The sequence below is a fragment of the Anarrhichthys ocellatus genome, unplaced genomic scaffold (genome assembly GCF_004355925.1).
Source record: "Anarrhichthys ocellatus isolate YVR2014 unplaced genomic scaffold, GSC_Weel_1.0 scaffold121, whole genome shotgun sequence".
NCBI classification, from domain to species: domain Eukaryota; kingdom Metazoa; phylum Chordata; class Actinopteri; order Perciformes; family Anarhichadidae; genus Anarrhichthys; species Anarrhichthys ocellatus.
In genome coordinates, this window is record NW_022280151.1 from 724,917 (window position 1) to 744,088 (window position 19,172).

The following is a 19,172-nucleotide window of genomic DNA, read 5'->3' on the forward strand; positions in this document are numbered from 1 at the left end:
GTACATATACTGCTGGGAAAATAGACGTTTACTCCAATATATACACTTCCCTTCTTTTACGCGTGATTGCGTATTTTTTTTATTTTTATACCATTGTAGACTAAACTTAAACAAGCACTAAAAACAACACCTAATAAACAGCTGTCCAACAGCAGCACAGGTGTAGTGGGTTGCATTGTTCTGGATGGGTGTTGCTATTGTGCCTAATCTCCTGTAGTTCTTTCCTTCTCCTTCAGATTAGTGCAAAGTGTCTGAACTGAGTCAGACAGCCATTCTATAGACGTCCAGGGTGATAAGTGAGAAAACATCAGCTTCAAACCGTCCCAAGTGAGTCCCATGGCCTGATATGCTGCTTACTGTCTTATACGCCGATGGATAGACAGAATAAAACTGCTGTGGTGTGACGCGGATGTTTCACTGCCTTCTACTTAGCCTTGTTTTGGCTAATTTGAAGGAATTGTTTTTAGGAATATAATGTATCTCTTTCTACATCCAAGATGGCAGGAGTAATGCAGACTGAGAAAAGGATTTAGTTTGCACAATCAGGCATTTGAACCAACAATTACAAAGACACACCACACAAATCACTATTTATTCTCTAAAATGACATCATTTGTGTGCACAAATGAACAGAACATAGCTGTAAATATAAAGAGCAAACTGTTTTTTCAGTTCAAATATTTTTGAAAGGTTAACCGCCAGAAGGTTAGAAGCAGATTATTTTGTTAGATAAAGAATATGTTGTGAATTTTTTTAATTATTCAATCTATATTTTTTCAGTAAATCTTGACTTTTGGACTCAACAACGCTCTGGAGTTATTGGAAAAGTTTGGATCACATGAGTTGGAAAAAATCAGTCACCACTGGAATCTAATTGTGCCTTGGCTAAGCCCCTCCCCCCCCCCCGCACTGCTGCTCCCTCGAGCTGTCAGAGCCACCACATCAGTGAACCACCACATCACCTGGTGATCGAGACGGAAGACAATAAAAAAGGATCAACAGTGTTCCTGTAAAGCTGGGTAGATCTTTATTCACTGTTACAATCATTCAAATACATTCAGTATACCTTCAGAAGCTAGCATAGCATAGCATAGAATTCAACTGAGATGCTAACCGCTGAGTGAATAAAACTTGGACATAGTCTCTGAAGCTCCCCCCCTTCTGATTGTTCTCAGTATTTGGGGCATGGTAAAGTAAGTGGGTTTTGGAGGATTTGGGTGAATTGACTATTTTAACAAACTTCCATATCTGATCGGAAATGTGCTATAAATATAATGTATTTGGAAGTTGTCCACCATGTCAAAGGTGGATCACGCTGACTGCCTTTAATAAAACGCCAACATCTGTGTGCCCCAAGTGCTATTGTGGCTTTTCATTTCTTTGGTCTCTTCATTTGCAAGCAGCTCCCAGCTGTGATTCAACTCCCCTCTGCCTCCCCCTGATGACTACGGTGATGGGTCCTTCAGGTAAGGCCTTGATCATGTTCCAGGCCTCAAAACGAGTCATGTCCTGTAGACTGATTCCCTGGACCTGCAGCAGTTCATCTCCATGTTGTAGACCGCTCTGCTCTGCTGCTCCACCTGAAACACACAGAGACAGGCACACACTGTTAGTCTGGGTATCTTTACAACAGTACGATAGCTGGTAACCGGGCTGTCAGTACGGGTAAAAAGACCTGCTTTATTTGTTCAGAACAGAAAAAGCTTAGCCAGGTGATTTTTTATTTTTCATTTGCAGTGTTTGTTGTTGTAATACTCATTTCGGCCACCGGAGGATGAAGCGCACTACTACCCCATGTTCTACCTAAAAGCACTCATGTTCTCTTCCAGGTCAGTTTGAATCACTCCATGTACTCTAAACACAAGGTACTTATATTGTGTGTTAGCAAATTATATAACATTATTGTCATGTGTTGGATAGAAATGTATTTGGATCGATGCTAATCTGGCGTTAGGGAAACCAGAAATGGCTGAACTTTGACCTAAACAATTTAGACCAGACTTAGAAATTGTTTTTTCTTCATTTACCTCTCAGGGCTTCTGTAAAAAAATTTATTTCTACAGACCTGTTTTTTTTATTTCACAAAAAGCCAAACAAAGCAGAGGATAAGACTGTTCATTTCAGAAGTTTACAGTTGTATAGTTGCTGCTACAGACGTGAACTAGTACTCATGTCTGAAGCAGCTTCCATTCCTCAGGCTCCATTCCCAGTTTTGAAAATAATTTCACTCCAGTATTGAATCACGTCCTCTCTTCCTTTATGAGAATCAATGTATTGGAATTGTCTCTCCTGTCTGTGACTTCACAGAACTCTTAGAATTCAACTGTCTGTCCCCTTCAGTAAATAAACAGAAGCACTTTTTAAAACCCCAGATGGCTGAGTGAAGCTGGTTACATTTTGAATGTATGGGGAATTTGTTTATTGTAAATAGAATGAAATCAGATGGCATCATGAGTGTACCTTTAAAGATCCTGTTGATGACTAAAGGTCTGTCTCCATGGATTGAGCCTTTCCCTCCTTCGAGAGTAAAGCCAACTCCTCCAGCTCCTTTCTCCAGCTCCACACTCAGCGGAGCTCCCTGCTCCTCCACTGTGAAACAAAACACAACGTACAACCTCAATGTGGAACCTTTTAGGCCTACGTGAGCCACAGGACTTATTTTCGACTTTAGAAAGCAAAGTGTTGGGACTCACCTGCAGGGTTGGTCTCTTGGCTCCTGCAGCTTCCTCCCTCTCTTCCTTCCTCCTCTGCTCTCTTGCAGACAACCACCACAGCCTGCTTCAGACAGCGGGCCTGACGCAGAGCCGTGGTGGCGTCAGCGTGTGTGAGGCTGCGCAGCGTTTGTCCGTTTATAGACAACACCTCATCTCCTTTCTCAATGGTGCCCTCCTGAGCTGCCAGGCCGCTAGGAAACACTCTGTGGACCTGGACGAAGACAATGAGTGTCTCACACAGAGATTCAGAGAGCGTGTGCACAGTGTCTGTCCCAAAGTGTAAGTAAGTAAAGTAGTATAGCACCTTTCAAACGGCAAGATCACAAAGTGCTTTAAAAGAATAAAAAGGAATATTATTATAAGACCGTAAAACAGTAAACAAATGAACAATATGACATGCAGAAAAGAGGTAGCGAGATGGTAGCAAGGCTGAACATCTTCAAACGTATTTGATTTGTTTTTGGTCAAATTAACTGTCTTTTTGTGACATGTATTCAACATATATTTGACAGTTTTCACAATACCAAAATGGAGTGTAAATACCCTCTTTGAGTTGAGTTTGAGTAAGAAAACAGTTTTTTGAAAGATGTGGTCATCTTGTATAAAAGCAGGGAAAAGTTATCCACCGTCTAGTCCACATAGACTGCTGTTGAGCTGACTGTAAAGAGTTTTGAAAAAGTCGTTGAAGGGTAAACAACTTGTACGGACGGGCCTTTATACACCGGTTCCGGGTTTTGTTGTGCGTTTAATTTGCATGTGATTACATTTTTTTTGAACTGTTGTTTTTGACCTGTATACTTTTTAAAAAAACGCACATATTACTCGGTGAAAAATAGGCGTATTTTTTGTTTCTGAGTTTTGCACCATGAAGGCATCCAATCAGGCGAGGAACAAGTTGAGTTTAACTTAATCAGTAAAACAACAACATGGAGGCCCAACCAGACCCACAAAGGCAGTGCAGACCAGATCCACTCCTTACCTTTAACAATAAAATCCCTAGAAATATATACTGCCTAAATGTTTGGATATCTAAAATTCACCCAACTCATTTTGCTCAAAGGAAACTCAATGAAATAGTTTACAGTAGTTAAGGCGATCCAACAGTTTACCTCAGACAGTCTGCCAGACGCTGCTCTGGGCTAACAGAAGTATTAGTTCATGCATTTGTTACCTCTAGACTAGATTACTGCAATTCCTTATTATCAGGCTGCTCTAATAAGTCTGTTAAATCTCTCCAGTTGATTCAGAATGCTGCAGCTCGTGTACTAACGAAACCTAAGAAAAGAGATCATATTACTCCTGTATTAGCTTCTCTACACTGGCTCCCTGTACAATATACAATATAATTTAAAATCCTTCTGCTTAGCTACAAAGCCCTAATTGGTCAGCACCATCATATCTTAAGGAGTTTATAGTACCATATTACCCCACTAGAGAGCTGCGCTCCATTAATTCAGGGTTACTTGTGGTTCATAGAGTCTTAAAAAGTAGGATGGGAGCCAGAGCCTTCAGTTATCAAGCTCCTCTTCTGTGGAACCAGCTTCCAGTTTCAGTCGGGGGGGCAGACACACTCACCTCATTTAAGAGTAGGCTTAAGACTTTCCTCTTTGATATTGCTTATAGTTAGGGCTGGCTCAGGTTTATAGCTAGGGCTGGCTCAGGTTTGTAGTTAGGACTGGATCAGGTTTATAGTTAGGGCTGGATCAGGTTTATAGTTAGGGCTGGCTCAGGTTTATAGTTAGGGCTGGCTCAGGTTTATAGTTAGGACTGGATCAGGTTTATAGTCAGGGCTGGATCAGGTTTATAGTTAGGGCTGGCTCAGGTTTATAGTTAGGGCTGGCTCAGGTTTATAGCTAGGGCTGGCTCAGGTTTATAGTTAGGACTGGATCAGGTTTATTGTTAGGGCTGGCTCAGGTTTATAGTTAGGACTGGATCAGGTTTATAGTTAGGACTGGCTCAGGTTTATAGTTAGGACTGGCTCAGGTTTATAGTTAGGGCTGGTTCAGGTCTATAGTTAGGGCTGGCTCAGGTTTATAGTTAGGGCTGGCTCAGGTTTATAGTTCGGACTGGCTCAGGTTTATAGTTAGGGCTGGCTCAGGTTTATAGTTAGGGCTGGCTCAGGTTTATAGTTCGGACTGGCTCAGGGTTATAGTTAGGGCTGGCTCAGGTTTATAGTTAGGACTGGCTCAGGGTTATAGTTAGGACTGGCTCAGGGTTATAGTTAGGGCTGGCTCAGTTTTATAGTTAGGACTGGCTCAGGGTTATAGTTAGGGCTGACTCAGGTTTGCCTTGGACCAGCCCCTAGGTAAGCTGCTATAGGCCTAGACTGCTGGGGGACTTCCTATGATACACTGAGCTCCTCTCTCCTCTTCTCTCTCTCCTTCTGTATGAATTCATGTCTCATTAACGCACATTACTAACTTTGCTTCTTCCCCGGAGTCTTTGTGCTTTCTCTCCTCACAGGTTTCCATGGATCGTGGTTATATCTGGGCCCTAGTCCTGCCGCCTACCATGGCCCTGCTGACACCCACTGCTAATATTATGTTTATTATTAGTCACATTACCACATGAGCCACATGAGAAACAGGGACTGTTGTGGAGGGCCGGACCAATAGACTGAACTCAATCCTGCTCAATATTATTCCACCTCTTTATAAAAAGCAGTAAATTGTATAGTTTTGATGAGCTGCGAGTGGTAAGAGTAAATATTATGATCAGTGGTGGAATGTAACTAAGTATTTTTGCTTAAGTACTGTACTTAAGTACAAATTCAAGGTACTTTACTTGAGTATTTATTCAACTTTGTACTTTTTACTCCACTACATTTGTCTGGCAGCTTTAGTTACTTACTTTGCACATAAAAAATGTTTAAACCCAAACTGAACAACAGAGTATAAAGGAGTTAAAATGAGCTCCACCTTAAACATCTGCAGCAGGAAGAATGATCCAAACATATACATTTGTAATATCCATATACAGTATAATAGTAAAACACTGGCAGCGATCATGTTTCTGCAAAATTAGTACTTTTATCACTATTACCTCATTTTCAGTTTTTCAGTTCGGTGCGAGAACTCTAGTGTGTGTTGGGCTTGAACGAGTGCACTGAAGTCAGGTTGAATGTGTGAGGTGAGATGTGAAGGACAGCTGACAGGTGATGTCAGTGAGAGAGGATCTGGATCTGGATTTGTTCAACTTCATCATGGAGAATGTTTGTTCACATATGTAGGTCGATCCAAAGAGAACCAACATCTTCTGAGCATGTTGCTTTCGCTTAGCTAGCAAAGCCTCAGATGTCTGTGCCGCTCTGCATCACGAACACATTGCAGTGAGCTGCTGCTCTCACACATTCACCAAGTACTAACGTACGTAAATTGAGAAAAAAAAGCAACAGTCGCCTTCAAAATAAAAGCAATGCCGCTGTATTCCGTGCATGATGTACACTTATTTATGTTTCATTCCGAATTTCCCATTGAAATCCCGCGGACTGGTCGGGTATGGGCCCGGGGGCCGTAGTACAATGCCCAGGTCTGCTCTAAAATGACGATTTAGCACATGTTGAGGATGAAAAAAATCACTTTTGCCAATTTCGTTGAAATATGGTCTTAATGTGAATCAATGTCTTTAAATAGTCGATGAAAAAACGTTCAGTTCTGAACGTCTTTTCATTGTTGACCATAATCCTTTTTTATATGCTCACTGGGTTGATTCCTTCCTTTAGCTTATTGGTCAATGGACAGGCTCTTGAGAGATCAAAGTAAATATTTATGTGTTCTGTGGTTGAGAACTGGATCTCAGGCTTCTTCCTGATCAGCTGAAAATCTGGAAAATCAGTAAAACCACAATATATTCAATAACTAAAATGATAAAATCACTACTGGATTTCATTTGCCACGTTGTTCTTGTGTGGCACCAATGGACTACAACTGCTATTATTTGTGTTCAAAAGGAATTCTCATTCTAAAACCATTTCAGATCCTAACTTATGCATGAATTGCACGTGTGTGTCCTTGCTATTGGTGCAATCTTGAATGAATGATCACTAATATGAATATGAGTCGACTGTGGCTATGTAGAGAGCAGGGCCGTCCGTCAATCAGAGGTTCGGCGGTCCGATCCCCGGCTCCGGCGCTACTATGTCGATGTGTCCTTGAGCAAGACACTTAACTCCAAAAAACTATTGCTCCAGTAGCTGTGCCTACGGTGTGTGAATGTGATAGAATCTGAATTGCAAGTCGCTTTGGGTAAAAGCGTCTGCTGAATGACCGTAATGTAATGTAGTGAGTCTGTAGAGAATGCTGCTTACTGTGGGAGCTTTGCTCTCCAGGTCAGTCCCTCCAGCGATGCTGAAGCCCAGACCAGCTCCCTCCTCTTTATGTAGAATCACAACATGGATGTCCACCAGTTGCTAAGGAAAAAGAGGCACAGTTACTACTGCAGTGTATTCATTCTTTATGTGATCCGCTCAGATTAACTGTCTTTTTACCACCAAGCATTGTTCACATCTACATAGCCAAGGCCACACTGGGTTTAAATATTTCATCTAAACTTTAAATAAAACGTTCTGCCAGTTTGTGTAGCTCCTCATGAGGTTCTGTTCTAACAGCATTCCTTAATCACATTCATGGTATTACTTTGATTTCATCTTAAATGTAGGCTGCATCCAATCCAACTGCTATAGTCTTGACACGATGTTTACAAGAGCAAATTATTATATCATTAAGGACATTCTCTTGCATGTCATATCATGAGTGGGTTTGTGTGTATGTGCACTATTTATTTGTATTTTGTGTGTGTATATATAAAATATAAGATATAAAATATGTTTGACCTGAGCGCTTCTATAATCCTAAATACCATAAAATATAATATATGTGATGTGTGTGCGATGATGATGTCGTAGGTTTAAAATTGGGGGATTTGTACATAAACATACGTACATCTCCAGTTTTATAACCCGTATAGAACATTGGTGAAGCTGTCTTATAACAAGTTCTGTAAGGTTTCTTACCTTCAGCGTCTCTTCGTCCAGACCTTTGACTTCCTGGATCATCCTCTTTATTTCTTGTGAGGGGATGGCTGAGATGACAGAGTGAGCACAAGCAGAAGTGACTGCTGTGTCGTCATGACACCCCCCCTCCCCTCGCTCAATGGTACACTCCCTCAGTGTGGCCAAGCTGTGTTCAACATGATGCAAACACATCAGAGATGAGGATATCAGTTACACACCTCTGATCATTGTGGATGCCAGTAGTGTGTAACTGAGCTGCATTCACTGCATTCATTCGCTTCTGACGGTTCAAAATGTTGTAACTGCTTCTCTGGTAAAACAGGAAGTGATTTTTTTTCAACCTGAACCACTTCCTTATGAATACAAAACAGGTCCTGGATGCCTTCTGGTAGTGAGTCCCTGTTTAAATAATGAATCACTACATGTCATGTTAACCCAGACCTCTTAGTGTAAGTCTTACCTGACAGAGAATCCTTTGTTGGGGCTGTCCAGGGCGTGCTCAGACCACTGAGGGTTAGTCATATCCACGGCAGAGGAGTCCTGCAGGTTTGGGGAGTGAGGCTTTCCATGGCAGGGGTACGTGGGTAGAGAGCGCATCAGCGCTTGTGAGACCTAGAACAAAAACAACATAGAATGGAGGGAGATACAATTAAAATCTTATTTTTGTAGTTTTTGCTATCACTTCTACCAGCAATATTATCATTGGGCTCATCAAGTATTGAAATGAAGGTAACTGTTCAACTATAAGCCAAACTGTCCAATGTAAACATCCAGAACAGTTTACAGACTGACTAGTTTGTACATGTAAGTCTTGGCATCAGTCACATTGTGAGAATTTTACAAATTCTCTAAAACAGCTATCAGTAAATTTGTCTCACATTGAGATCTCGGAAAACCAAGGACTTCAAGTGATTGCTCTCACAATTTCCATCTGGGACAGCTCAGTGTATAGGGACACTGGGATTATGAAAATATAGAATCATATTCCAGCATGGCCTGTATGAAAGAAGGGGACGTATCTCCCTGACATCACCCATTGGTGGGTAGACTACGGTTTTATTTAAGTCCACAAATGATGGATGGATGGTCAAACAATCACAGGACTGGAGACAGCTGTTCATGTCCCATGTGAAACCTCACTTAACATTTACTTTACGCTTGTTACTGAAAGCGGTCTGTTACCCTAGAAAGTCCACGAAGGGCAGCTGTTATTTATTTACGCTAGTTACATTGTTACGGTTGTTACGTTGTTACATTATTACATTATTATTTTAAAACAAACCATCTTTTTTGTAACCTTACCCCATGTAATTTTGTTGCCTAAAATTAACCGTTTCATAACCTTTTGTGTTTCAGAATCATCGACATTCAACGTCACCCCTAGCTTGCAGAAAAGTACAATGGCAAAAAAAATTCAAACAATTACCTTTGACGAAGGGAAAACCAACTATGAAAGGGTTAAAGTTCTAAGAAGAAAACTCAGACAACCCCCAGACCGGACAACGCCGTGGTAGAGACGTGTCAATCAGAAAGTAGTATTTGACTCTAAATGGAGCATAATTTACTAAATAAACATCATACTGTATTGAAGAAGACTTGAAACTAGAGATTGAGACCATGAAATAGACTGTATATAAGAAGTGGATGTAGTCACCTTTGGTTTGTGGACACATTTTTGAAGTCTCAAATTTGGCATTTTAGCCATCGCCACCTTGTTTTTGCAACCAGAAGTAACACTAGAGCGTGGAGCTAAGTACAACTGAAGACATTTTTAGGAAACCAAAAATGTAACAATTGACTTTGATGAAGTAAAAACATAGCGTGAAATGATTAAAGTTGTAATAGGAAAACTTTCAGACCAGACAACGCCGTGGTACAGACTTGTCAATCACAAGGTAGCCAAACGAACTAGAGATTGAGACCATAAACTCATGTTTACAATGTTTACTGAGGTAATAAATCAAGTGAGAAGTGATGAACATTGGAGAGAATGCGGGTTTAAGACATGAAGCATTGGCTTCACTTTTCAGAACCGGAGGTTCTGCCTTTATTTCAGTGAGCTTACCTCCACATACAGTGGTTTACATAATCTTGATCAATTGTTACTTTTACAACCTTGTGATTTCACAAATTGTGTTTCTTGACCCATTAGACTTTGTTATAGCGGTGCTGCCATGATCCTGGAAATTGTACACAAAACTATATCAAAATAAGTCAAATAAATAAATACATTTAAATTGTCCTTTAAATAATGTTCACATGTCACATAAGGACATGACTATAGTTCCTCACATGACAGATTACCTGGTTACTGAATGCGAGGATTTTCCCCATACTCTCTCCCTCCAGACCTCCCAGAGGGTTACTGTCTGTGGGGGTAACAGCACTCAGAGTTGTGCTCTGCAGCGTTCCTTGGCTCTCTGCTCCATCTTCCTCTGTCCCCTCTGGAGGACTTTCCCCCTCGACTTTAGTGGATCTCATAGATGTCACAGGGGGCAGGACTTTGCACTCTGTGGACCTGGTAAGATCCACTCTTTCTAGCTCAGATTCAGACTGCTTTGTTGGAAAGACATTCCTGTCATCATGGACTTGAGCTGAATGAGAATCATGTGTCCCTGAGTCCAGATCAATGCTGATGGTGTCAGAAAATGGAAGCTCTGTGGGGGATTGGATAGAGGGAGGTTCATCATCAGAGGACTTGGCTGGAATTTGACTACAAGCTTCAGAAGAGGAGAAGGTGATAGCAGAGGGTGTAGCAGACACATTTGTGGTGCTTGTCTCCCTAACAGATGCTGACTGGTTTGCCTGGATCTCTTCTGGGATTTCATGTTTGACCTTCCCATAATCTCCATGTGAGGCAAGGTGACTCTTGGACTCCGTCTCCAGAGTAAGAGAGTTGGAAGCGGCAATAGGTCTCCTGTTACCCCCCTTTTCTGGACCCTCTGGACTAGAAAAAGTCTCAAACGAGTGGATCTTTTGTTTAATTGACAGGTTAGCTGCAGAAGAGGCAGATCTGACTCCGAAGCTTCTGTTGAAGCCCACAGCAGACCTCTGCTCTGCGGGTTTCACTTGCTTCTTCTGGTCCTGCTCATCCCGAATTTTCCTCAGACTCTTGCGAAACCAGACAGGCTTGGGTGCCACCGGGGGCCCCAACATTGCTCCTGAAGGAGTTTCTGATGTGTTTTCAGGGGTCATGTTGGACGGAGGATCTGAAGTTCCATCAGTGGCTGAGCTATTGAGCTTGGACATGTTCTCTTCGTCACTCATGGTGGCAGGCTTGCTGTGGACGTTGATAGGCTGTGTTGTTTCTGCAGCACAGTGGGGGTGACGATGGTGGATCTTGGTCAGCTCTTCAGGGGAGCTGTCTGAAAGGCGAACCCAAGGATCCTGAAGCTGTTCTTGAGCGTGTTGGTCGAGAGCTGCTTTCTTCGGCTGTGAGCAGAGCACAGTTGATGAATCACCTGTCCAGCAACACAGAGGAAAGTAGAAAAGTCTGAGAGGTAGTTCTGTGTTTCAAACATGCTCATGTCTCAAACTTAGGAATAGATATTACTGTGTATTCACACTGTGAACTACATGATAGTTGTAATAGTCATCATCCAGGCCTCTGCTTGTATTAATGAGAGTTCAAAGGGTTATTTCATGCATTCAAATACATTTATATCAAACTATTAAAAACCAAATTACAACAAAACAGGTTATCATGGAAGTAAAACAATACAAAACTAGTATCAATAGTCACCAGCCATGTTTAAGCCCAGACAACTTTGGTCTAACCAAAGCAAGTTATCGTCAACATTACTGCCAACGGAGTCGGCAAAAATGTTGGGGTTGTACCCTTTTGGTTTCCGAACCAAAAATATGTTTCATAAATACGTTTTATATCAGCCTTGTGTCACGCATGTAGAAACATATAATATCAAGTGGTTAATGTTGTGAAAAGATTGGTTAGGTTTAGGCAACACAACTACTTGAATAAGGTTTGAAATACATTCATAGTTTGTGTTAAAATTCTGATGTAACAACATAATAATATAATTACCATTAATAAATAACAGCCGCTGTTGGCGTAAGTGTAAAAATGTTACATAATAGTCCACATTTACTTTTTTGGCTTTACATGTGATGCAGTGTTTGTTTGAACAATCCACCACCACTCCCATCCGCCTAGAGTGGACTTTCTTGCTTGTTTTAAACTCTGTATTATACCACTTATCTTTTAATATCGGTCAATCAATATACTGCATCACCTACTCGCTTGTTGTACTACGCCTTAGTACAACTCATCCTGACACTGCCGCCTGCACCAACTACTACATGGCACAACAACCTACGTCACTTGCTATTACCAGATGCAGAAATGTCCACATTCAATGCATCCATGGTTTGCTGAAATGTACAATGCCTGATGACTGCTTTTGCTTCTGCCCCTGTTGGGCTCTGTCATATGATTGAATTCTATTTACTGACACATAGAAACTCTGCCTCAAACAGGAAGTGGAACCTCAGTTGTTCTCCACTGATAACTGATAACCACAGCACCAAGATCAGCTAGTTCTGAAGTTGCATTCAGGTGCTGAAATGTAGGATAATAGTACTTGTCTCCTACCTGTGTGTAATCTGTCGTTGGTGCAGGCTAGAGGTTGAGTGAAATCTTCCTTGATCCCTTCTGACTCTTCTCTTATTCGTTCTCTTTCCTGCTACACAAACAGGAAGTATTGTGTCACAACAGCTTCTCTTGTATCAACCACAGAGAGGTGCAATAACGTACCCTGCTTCCGCTCAGACATTCATCCACATAACTGCTACTGCTTTCACACCGTTTGATTGAGTGAGCAACAGTCCCATAAAGTAACAAGCGTGATGCATACAGCCAGCGGTCAAAATGAGCTTTTTTGAGGAGGGGGAGGCCTTGTCCAATGAGACTAGGGGGTTTAGTAAAGATGGGGTAGTTAACACAGACCACACTTAACAGTTTTAATGGGGACTATTTCGTTAGTAGGAAGTTGTTCCAATGAAAACTGAAGCCTTTGTGCTCTGTGGCTGTGGATTGTCTAGTGCAGTGATTCTCAACTGGTGGGTCGCGGACCCGTTTTCAGTGGGCCTTTGCCTGACCAAAAAAAAAAAAAGGGATTTTATTTTGAAGGGCATTTTTTATGCAGCGGAATTATTCCAGCATTTACGGCACTTGTTCAGCGGTGCAGGAATCACACCGACCAATGCATTGTGAATCACATCATGTGATGCAGCTCAGCCAATCAAATATGGGTATTCTGTCAAGTTTCCTGACTTGAGTGAGATGTACACACACGTGACACACGGGGCTGAGACGAGGATATAGACAGCAGAGCAGGACTATTGAGGTGTGAGTTGTGAAAGTCAAATCATAGGATGATCTCCAAAAGAGAAAAATGGCCAGAGAGACCAGAGTCATTAGACTCTGACTGGACAGACTCATATAGGTGAATTCTTCCAACACTAATTTCTCTTTTTAGTAGATGAGAAAAATATAATATTGTGGCTTTATCACTTCACCCTGAATGAACTGAATTTAAAGTTACGTAATTTATTTTTTAATCCAGCTGTTATTTTACTTGAAATGAGAAGAACATTTATTTATGTATTTCTATGTATTATTTATAATCCATCCAGTTAAATTTGAAAACTGAGAATAATAATTGTTAAAATATAATTGATGTGTACTTTTTTTATTTGATTTGGCAGTTGTTTACTACACAGAGACGTTACTACTACTAGACTTCTTGAATATAAATATACCCAAATTATATATATATATATAATTTGGGTCGTGGGTCGCGGCTTGTCATTAAGGGGTGATGGTGGGTCCCGCAGCCAGACCAGTTGAGAACCACTGGTCTAGTGTATCAATGGCACCGTTTTTAGAAAGAGATTTTTTTTAAAGCTGTACCACAAAATAAATTCCATTCAGCACAATCGTATTGGTGGAATTCAGGAGAGAGATATCTCAAATCGAATGCAACTATCTAAATGACCAGTTGCCACTAAGGTGTAGCGAGAATATTAAAATTTGTATTGTTTTATTTATTGGTCATGTAGATGAAGCAACCATTTTTATAAATTTGATGGACAAATATAATTGCATTAAAGCAGTAAAACTGAAATCTCCATGTAGTAATCCACTTGACATGGCAGAAAAACAAAAACAAATGTGAGAGTTGGCAAAGCTGCAACACTGAATGTCAGGAGGCAGAGCTCCGGTGGGCACATGACATGCACTGCTTTCATGCTAATATGCACACACACAGACATATGTAAAAGCATGCATGAAGAGCACAACTGAAACATAAAATGGGTATTTTAGGAAGCATATTATATTCTAACACCTGAATTTTCAAAGCCAGTTGTATACAGAGATGCACACACACTTGTACTTCACGGCCAAAAGTATGTGTACATGTTTACAACATCAACGTGTCACACAACACCAATTAGTTTGAAAATGTTGATAATTTGTAGGTTGAAAGAGAGACGATATTGATTACTGTGAACATATTCCTCCAACGTCATATTATACTGGTCAGCTAAATGTGGTCTACACGAAGAAGCTGACATGAAACTATATAGACCGTGTGCTGCCAACAAGAAGCTTTCAGGACATCGTACAGGAGCAGTTCTTTACATTAATGTAAAATAAGAGTGTGCTTCAGACCTTATACAACCAGTTTTAAACTATCACCGTTGAAATTCTGGTTGGTGCTCACTGGGAGGCCCAATGTTCTTTTCTGATAGGGTTGTACAACCATGTGTAATTATGAGCTTTCCACAAGATAGTAAGTAATAATATGTTTTTCAATCGGTTTATGACATTTACTCTTTTTAAAGTCCTTGGATCCAATTCATAAACCAATAAAAGGGGTGCTTTTTTAGAGTATAGCCAGTTTAACACTCACACACTAGGCTGACAGCTTTACGTTTCATTATATCTTAAAAAGCCAAAGGTGCTCAGCATGCATTCACCACCAAAACACGAAGCCACATCACTTAACATACATTCCTTGAGAGTAACCTCCAGATCTTTCTCAAGGCTTTGTACATACTGCTGAAGAACTGCCGGCAGTGGAAGGAGAGCAGTGTGTTACATGTCACTCTTTTTAGAAAAAGCATGATACATTGAAGGAAACATGATTAATATAAGGGGGATCAGTACATTGAGAAAGTAGCAGAAACCCTGTCCCTGTCATCTCTGTGTGGAAGTGAAAAAGAATACTGACGCAGATGGTCTCAGACATAATTTTAAAATCTTGTTAACTGATTGATAAAACAAATGAGCTTTCTGAGCAGCATTTCTCAGACAGCGCAAGCTTGTTACAGCCACAGCCGATGCCCTCAGTGTCTCACCCTCTTAGTTTCTTTTAAATGTAGAACATTCTAGATTGGTTACCATATGCCCATCCCACTTCCTGATTAGCATCCGAAGGATCCTGATTCAGCATCTTGTCCAGCTCTCCAATCCAGTACATGCAAGTTTTATATATTTATGGCTACATATTGGAAAATGATGGAAGGGTGATTGTGATTTGTATTTTCTTCAGATGTGTTTCGTACATCTTGACACTGAAATGGCAAATATAGGAATAACACAAACATTTTGCTATCCGACCTACACCTGACAGATCCAGACGAAGGATCTGGATCCGGATTGGTTTGGGATCATTTCAAATCTAATATTTAATTTCTCTTTTTCGGTCCCTAACTTTGACAGATGGCTGCGTCCATGCACGTGTTGCAATGCCCACTGATTAACAGCAAAGAAATGGAGCAATGCAACAGCAAGTTGCTAGTTAGCAAAATGGATGAAAACAAGGCAGATGACTATGTTTTGTGAAATTTCCACAGGGTACCCTCCAGTGGTGGGCCGTCAGGGCCTTCAAGGTCATTCCTGCTGGGCTAGACAGAATCACAAAGTTATAGCTATTTTATAATTTAATAATTTTTGTTAAATACACTACATGTATTATAATTTGTAAAAATATTTTCCCCATTATCTTATTTTCTCATTGCACAGCTCCTGTCTTCCTCAGTTGCTCTGCTTCTAGTGCAGCTTGTTTTAAGTAGAGCTTTTATCCAATCAGAGTTCACCTCTGTGTCTCTAGGTAAGAAGAGAGGCCCGAGGCCTGCAGACTCACAAGTGAATCCCTTTGCAGTTCAAGTGAATGGGGACGATATTGTTGATTGTCATAGTGTTCAACCAATCAGATCTTTAGTTTGACATGTTGGGCGTATTCTTTGATGTGTCAGAGCCTTCTAGCTGGCCTAGCCATACGTGATTGGTCAGTGGGCTAGCGTGATATGTTGGGCGGTGACAATCCCAATATCTGCTGCCTCTGTCGAGCGGACATTTTCAGCCTCAAACGCATTAAAACGTATTCAAGAAATACAACTGGGGAGGCTCGACTGTCTTCACTGGCGTCCATGAATCCAGAAGGACTTCTTACTGGAACTAAAACGCACGGATGTACTGAACAACCGTGGGATTAACTCTTTGTTAACAAAGAAAGGATTGACTTTGTCTTTAAATAGTGAACAGCAGCTCTGGTAATTGAACTGATTTTGTTTTTACATCTGCAGTAGCTTTAATATGCTTGTTTATATATTATCATTTGTACAACTTGTTTTTATGAAGATGGATTTTTGTTTGGTTTTATATGTGATAGGAACTATTTTTACATCCTATGTTGCTCTGGGGACACATTTAGCCAGTGCCAGTGTTGCCAACTTGGCGACTTTCTCGCTAAATCTGGCGACTTTCTGAACCCTCATGGTGACTTTTTTTTGTCAAAGGCTACTAGTGACAAATCTAGTGACTTTTTCTGGTGTTGTTGGAGACTTTTCTGGTGTTTTGACTCTGACGATAAAGCACGTACCGTTCTGCACTGTCATGAACGAGCAGCAGGTGCTGCCGTGAGCCGCCCCAAAGCACTCACAGGAGGTAACTCTCACAGCAGCCTCGCACTGCAGTCGGAGAAGAGAGGAGACGCACTCTCGGCGTATTCTCTGCAGTTATTGTATTTATAGGTGTTGGCTTAATTTTTACACGAAACAAATGATAACCGTAGCTGTGGCGTCATAATGAGGTGTTTCAGCTGCAGGACAGCAGTGAAGGCCCAGGTATAAAATGCACGGCCCGCCACTGGTACCCTCAAAGCAATGCCTGACTAGTCAAGGGACGATTGAAAATGTGTGACATAGTAGATAAGTGTACAATCATAGAAAAATTAAAGCTTTTAAACAATAAAATCTTGAAGAGTAAATACTAGCAAATATGCAAAAAGAACAAAAGTGTAGAGCAGCTGTATTTAGACTGGTGTACCTGGCAGCTGGTGTGGGATGACAACTCCTGTCCTCCATCTCTAACCGGGGATCCTCTACTGGAGCCACTGGAGTCTCCATTATAACCCTCCTCACTGGTCACATCCTGAGGCCAGCAGTACCGACGTGGAGCAGCACGCGCCCTGCAGGTGGACTACAGACACACAGCTCTATTACAGGCATTAAATATGCAACATGCAGTATCTGGCCAGAATTTCTATTTAAACATTCAGAAATGTAACCATGGTTATTAAAAGAATTTCAAGAAGAAACCGTTTTGACATAATGCTGTGTGATATGTGACGGATTTTTTTGTGCTGCAGAGATATCACTGCCAATCAGCAAGGTGCGGCCTATCCTTTCCTGAAATAGGCCATAGTGTGTCACTGTAGCGTCCAGTCTGCTCTCAGTCAAGAGAATGAAGAGTAGAGCTGCTCCAGGGCTTGCCAATAAAACATCCATGGTCTGAGTGAGTTTTGATAGTTTGTTTATTGGATTAATAGAAAGTGGCAGAAACACGAATACGACTCGCACCCTCACCTCGTCTCCAGGCAGCAGTGAAGCATTCAGCAGCTCCAGGAGAGGTACCCCCAGTTAGCAGTTAGCTCAAATTCAGCCATCTTACCCCAGCATTGGCGGTCTAAACCTGGAGGGCTGCCCTATTGACCGCTTTTGTCCTTCTCCTTGTGGCCTCCCGGCTTTGGGGAGGACGAGATGAAGGTGTGGGTCATTTTCTTGTTTCTGCCACTTTGGCATAATATAATGATAGAAATGCTACTGTATGATGACACTTTGAATTTCCAGGACCAAGTATATATCGACTGACAAGACAATTAATTTTGAATTTGATTGACATGCTACATTTGGTTAATTGAGAAGATAACTTACCCAAAAAGGTGGGGTTTCCTCATTTCCTCATAGGTAAAATTAAACGCCCATCTTTTTTGTCCATGAAAGCTACCTATCCAGTAACATCTCGGGTAGCCTACCGGTACACTCTAATCGAAGATACAGGCAGGACAGGATGAGTGCTGACTGAAGAATTATATTTACTGTTTAGTTAGAATTTCTTAAGTTAAGATATCGGATAGGACATAGACATGAGTTAAGGAATTGCTTCTGCAATAGGAAGACATGATTTTCCTATCTCTGAAACTTACACTAAGCATGGATGGATGGATGCATGAGTGGATGCAAGGATGGATGCATGGATGCATGGATGCATGAGTGGATGCAAGGATGGATGCATGGATGCATGAGTGGATGGATGGATGGATGGCTGGATGGATGAATAAGAAGATATGATTTGAAACTTACACTTAGATAAGCAGTTTGGATATTTTTCTGTATTGAGGCCCCAGCCCCTGTGATTAATGGATGTGTGCTTGCATGCATGGATGGAGGCAAGGAAGGATGGATGGATTGATGGATGGATGGATTGATGGATGGATGGATGGATGACTCCATGAGTGGATGCGTGGATGGATGCAAGGAAGGATGGATGGATGGATGGATGACTCCATGAGTGGATGCGTGGATGGATGCATGCATGGATGGATGCATGGATGGATGGATGGATGGATGACTCCATGAGTGGATGCGTGGATGGATGCATGGATGGATGGATGGATGACTCCATGAGTGGATGCGTGGATGGATGGATGGATGGATGCATGGATGGCTGGATTGATGGATGGATGGATGGATGGATGACTCCATGAGTGGATGCGTGGATGGATGGATGCATGGATGGATTGATGGATGGATTGATGGATGGATGGATGGATGCATGGATGCATGGATGCATGGATGGATTGATGGATGGATGGATGGATGGATGGATGCATGCGTGGATGGATGCATGGATGGATTGATGGATGGGCTACCTTAAAGCCCCTTGAGGCCAGATCCAGGACCTGCTGACTGGACAGGTTGGCAGCAGCAGAGTTGTACGGGAGGTTATAGTCTTCATCAGGATACACAGGCACTGACAGTCTGTTGTCAGACCATGTCTCTCTCATAGACTACACAACAAGAATGGGACAGGGATAACATGAGAAACACATCATTTCAAAATAGCAGATTACTCGGATTCT

General features: G+C 41.5%; 1 protein-coding gene across 1 annotated transcript in view; it reads right to left on the reverse strand.

Annotated features, from left to right (window-relative positions):
* Window positions 1–1,004: 1,004 nt before the first annotated feature.
* The window catches only part of il16 (interleukin 16), a 28,453-nt gene continuing 10,285 nt past the window's right edge, over window positions 1,005–19,172 (reverse strand). Inside the window, exons 10-19 of the mRNA XM_031876979.1 lie at window positions 18,963–19,100; window positions 17,078–17,230; window positions 12,335–12,425; window positions 10,030–11,186; window positions 8,186–8,337; window positions 7,726–7,891; window positions 7,021–7,122; window positions 2,694–2,925; window positions 2,461–2,589; window positions 1,005–1,580 (exon numbers count right to left, since the gene is read on the reverse strand). Coding sequence (XP_031732839.1) covers window positions 1,390–1,580; window positions 2,461–2,589; window positions 2,694–2,925; window positions 7,021–7,122; window positions 7,726–7,891; window positions 8,186–8,337; window positions 10,030–11,186; window positions 12,335–12,425; window positions 17,078–17,230; window positions 18,963–19,100 — 2,511 coding nt within the window. The 3' untranslated portion in view covers window positions 1,005–1,389. The remainder of the gene's footprint in view (window positions 1,581–2,460; window positions 2,590–2,693; window positions 2,926–7,020; window positions 7,123–7,725; window positions 7,892–8,185; window positions 8,338–10,029; window positions 11,187–12,334; window positions 12,426–17,077; window positions 17,231–18,962; window positions 19,101–19,172) is intronic.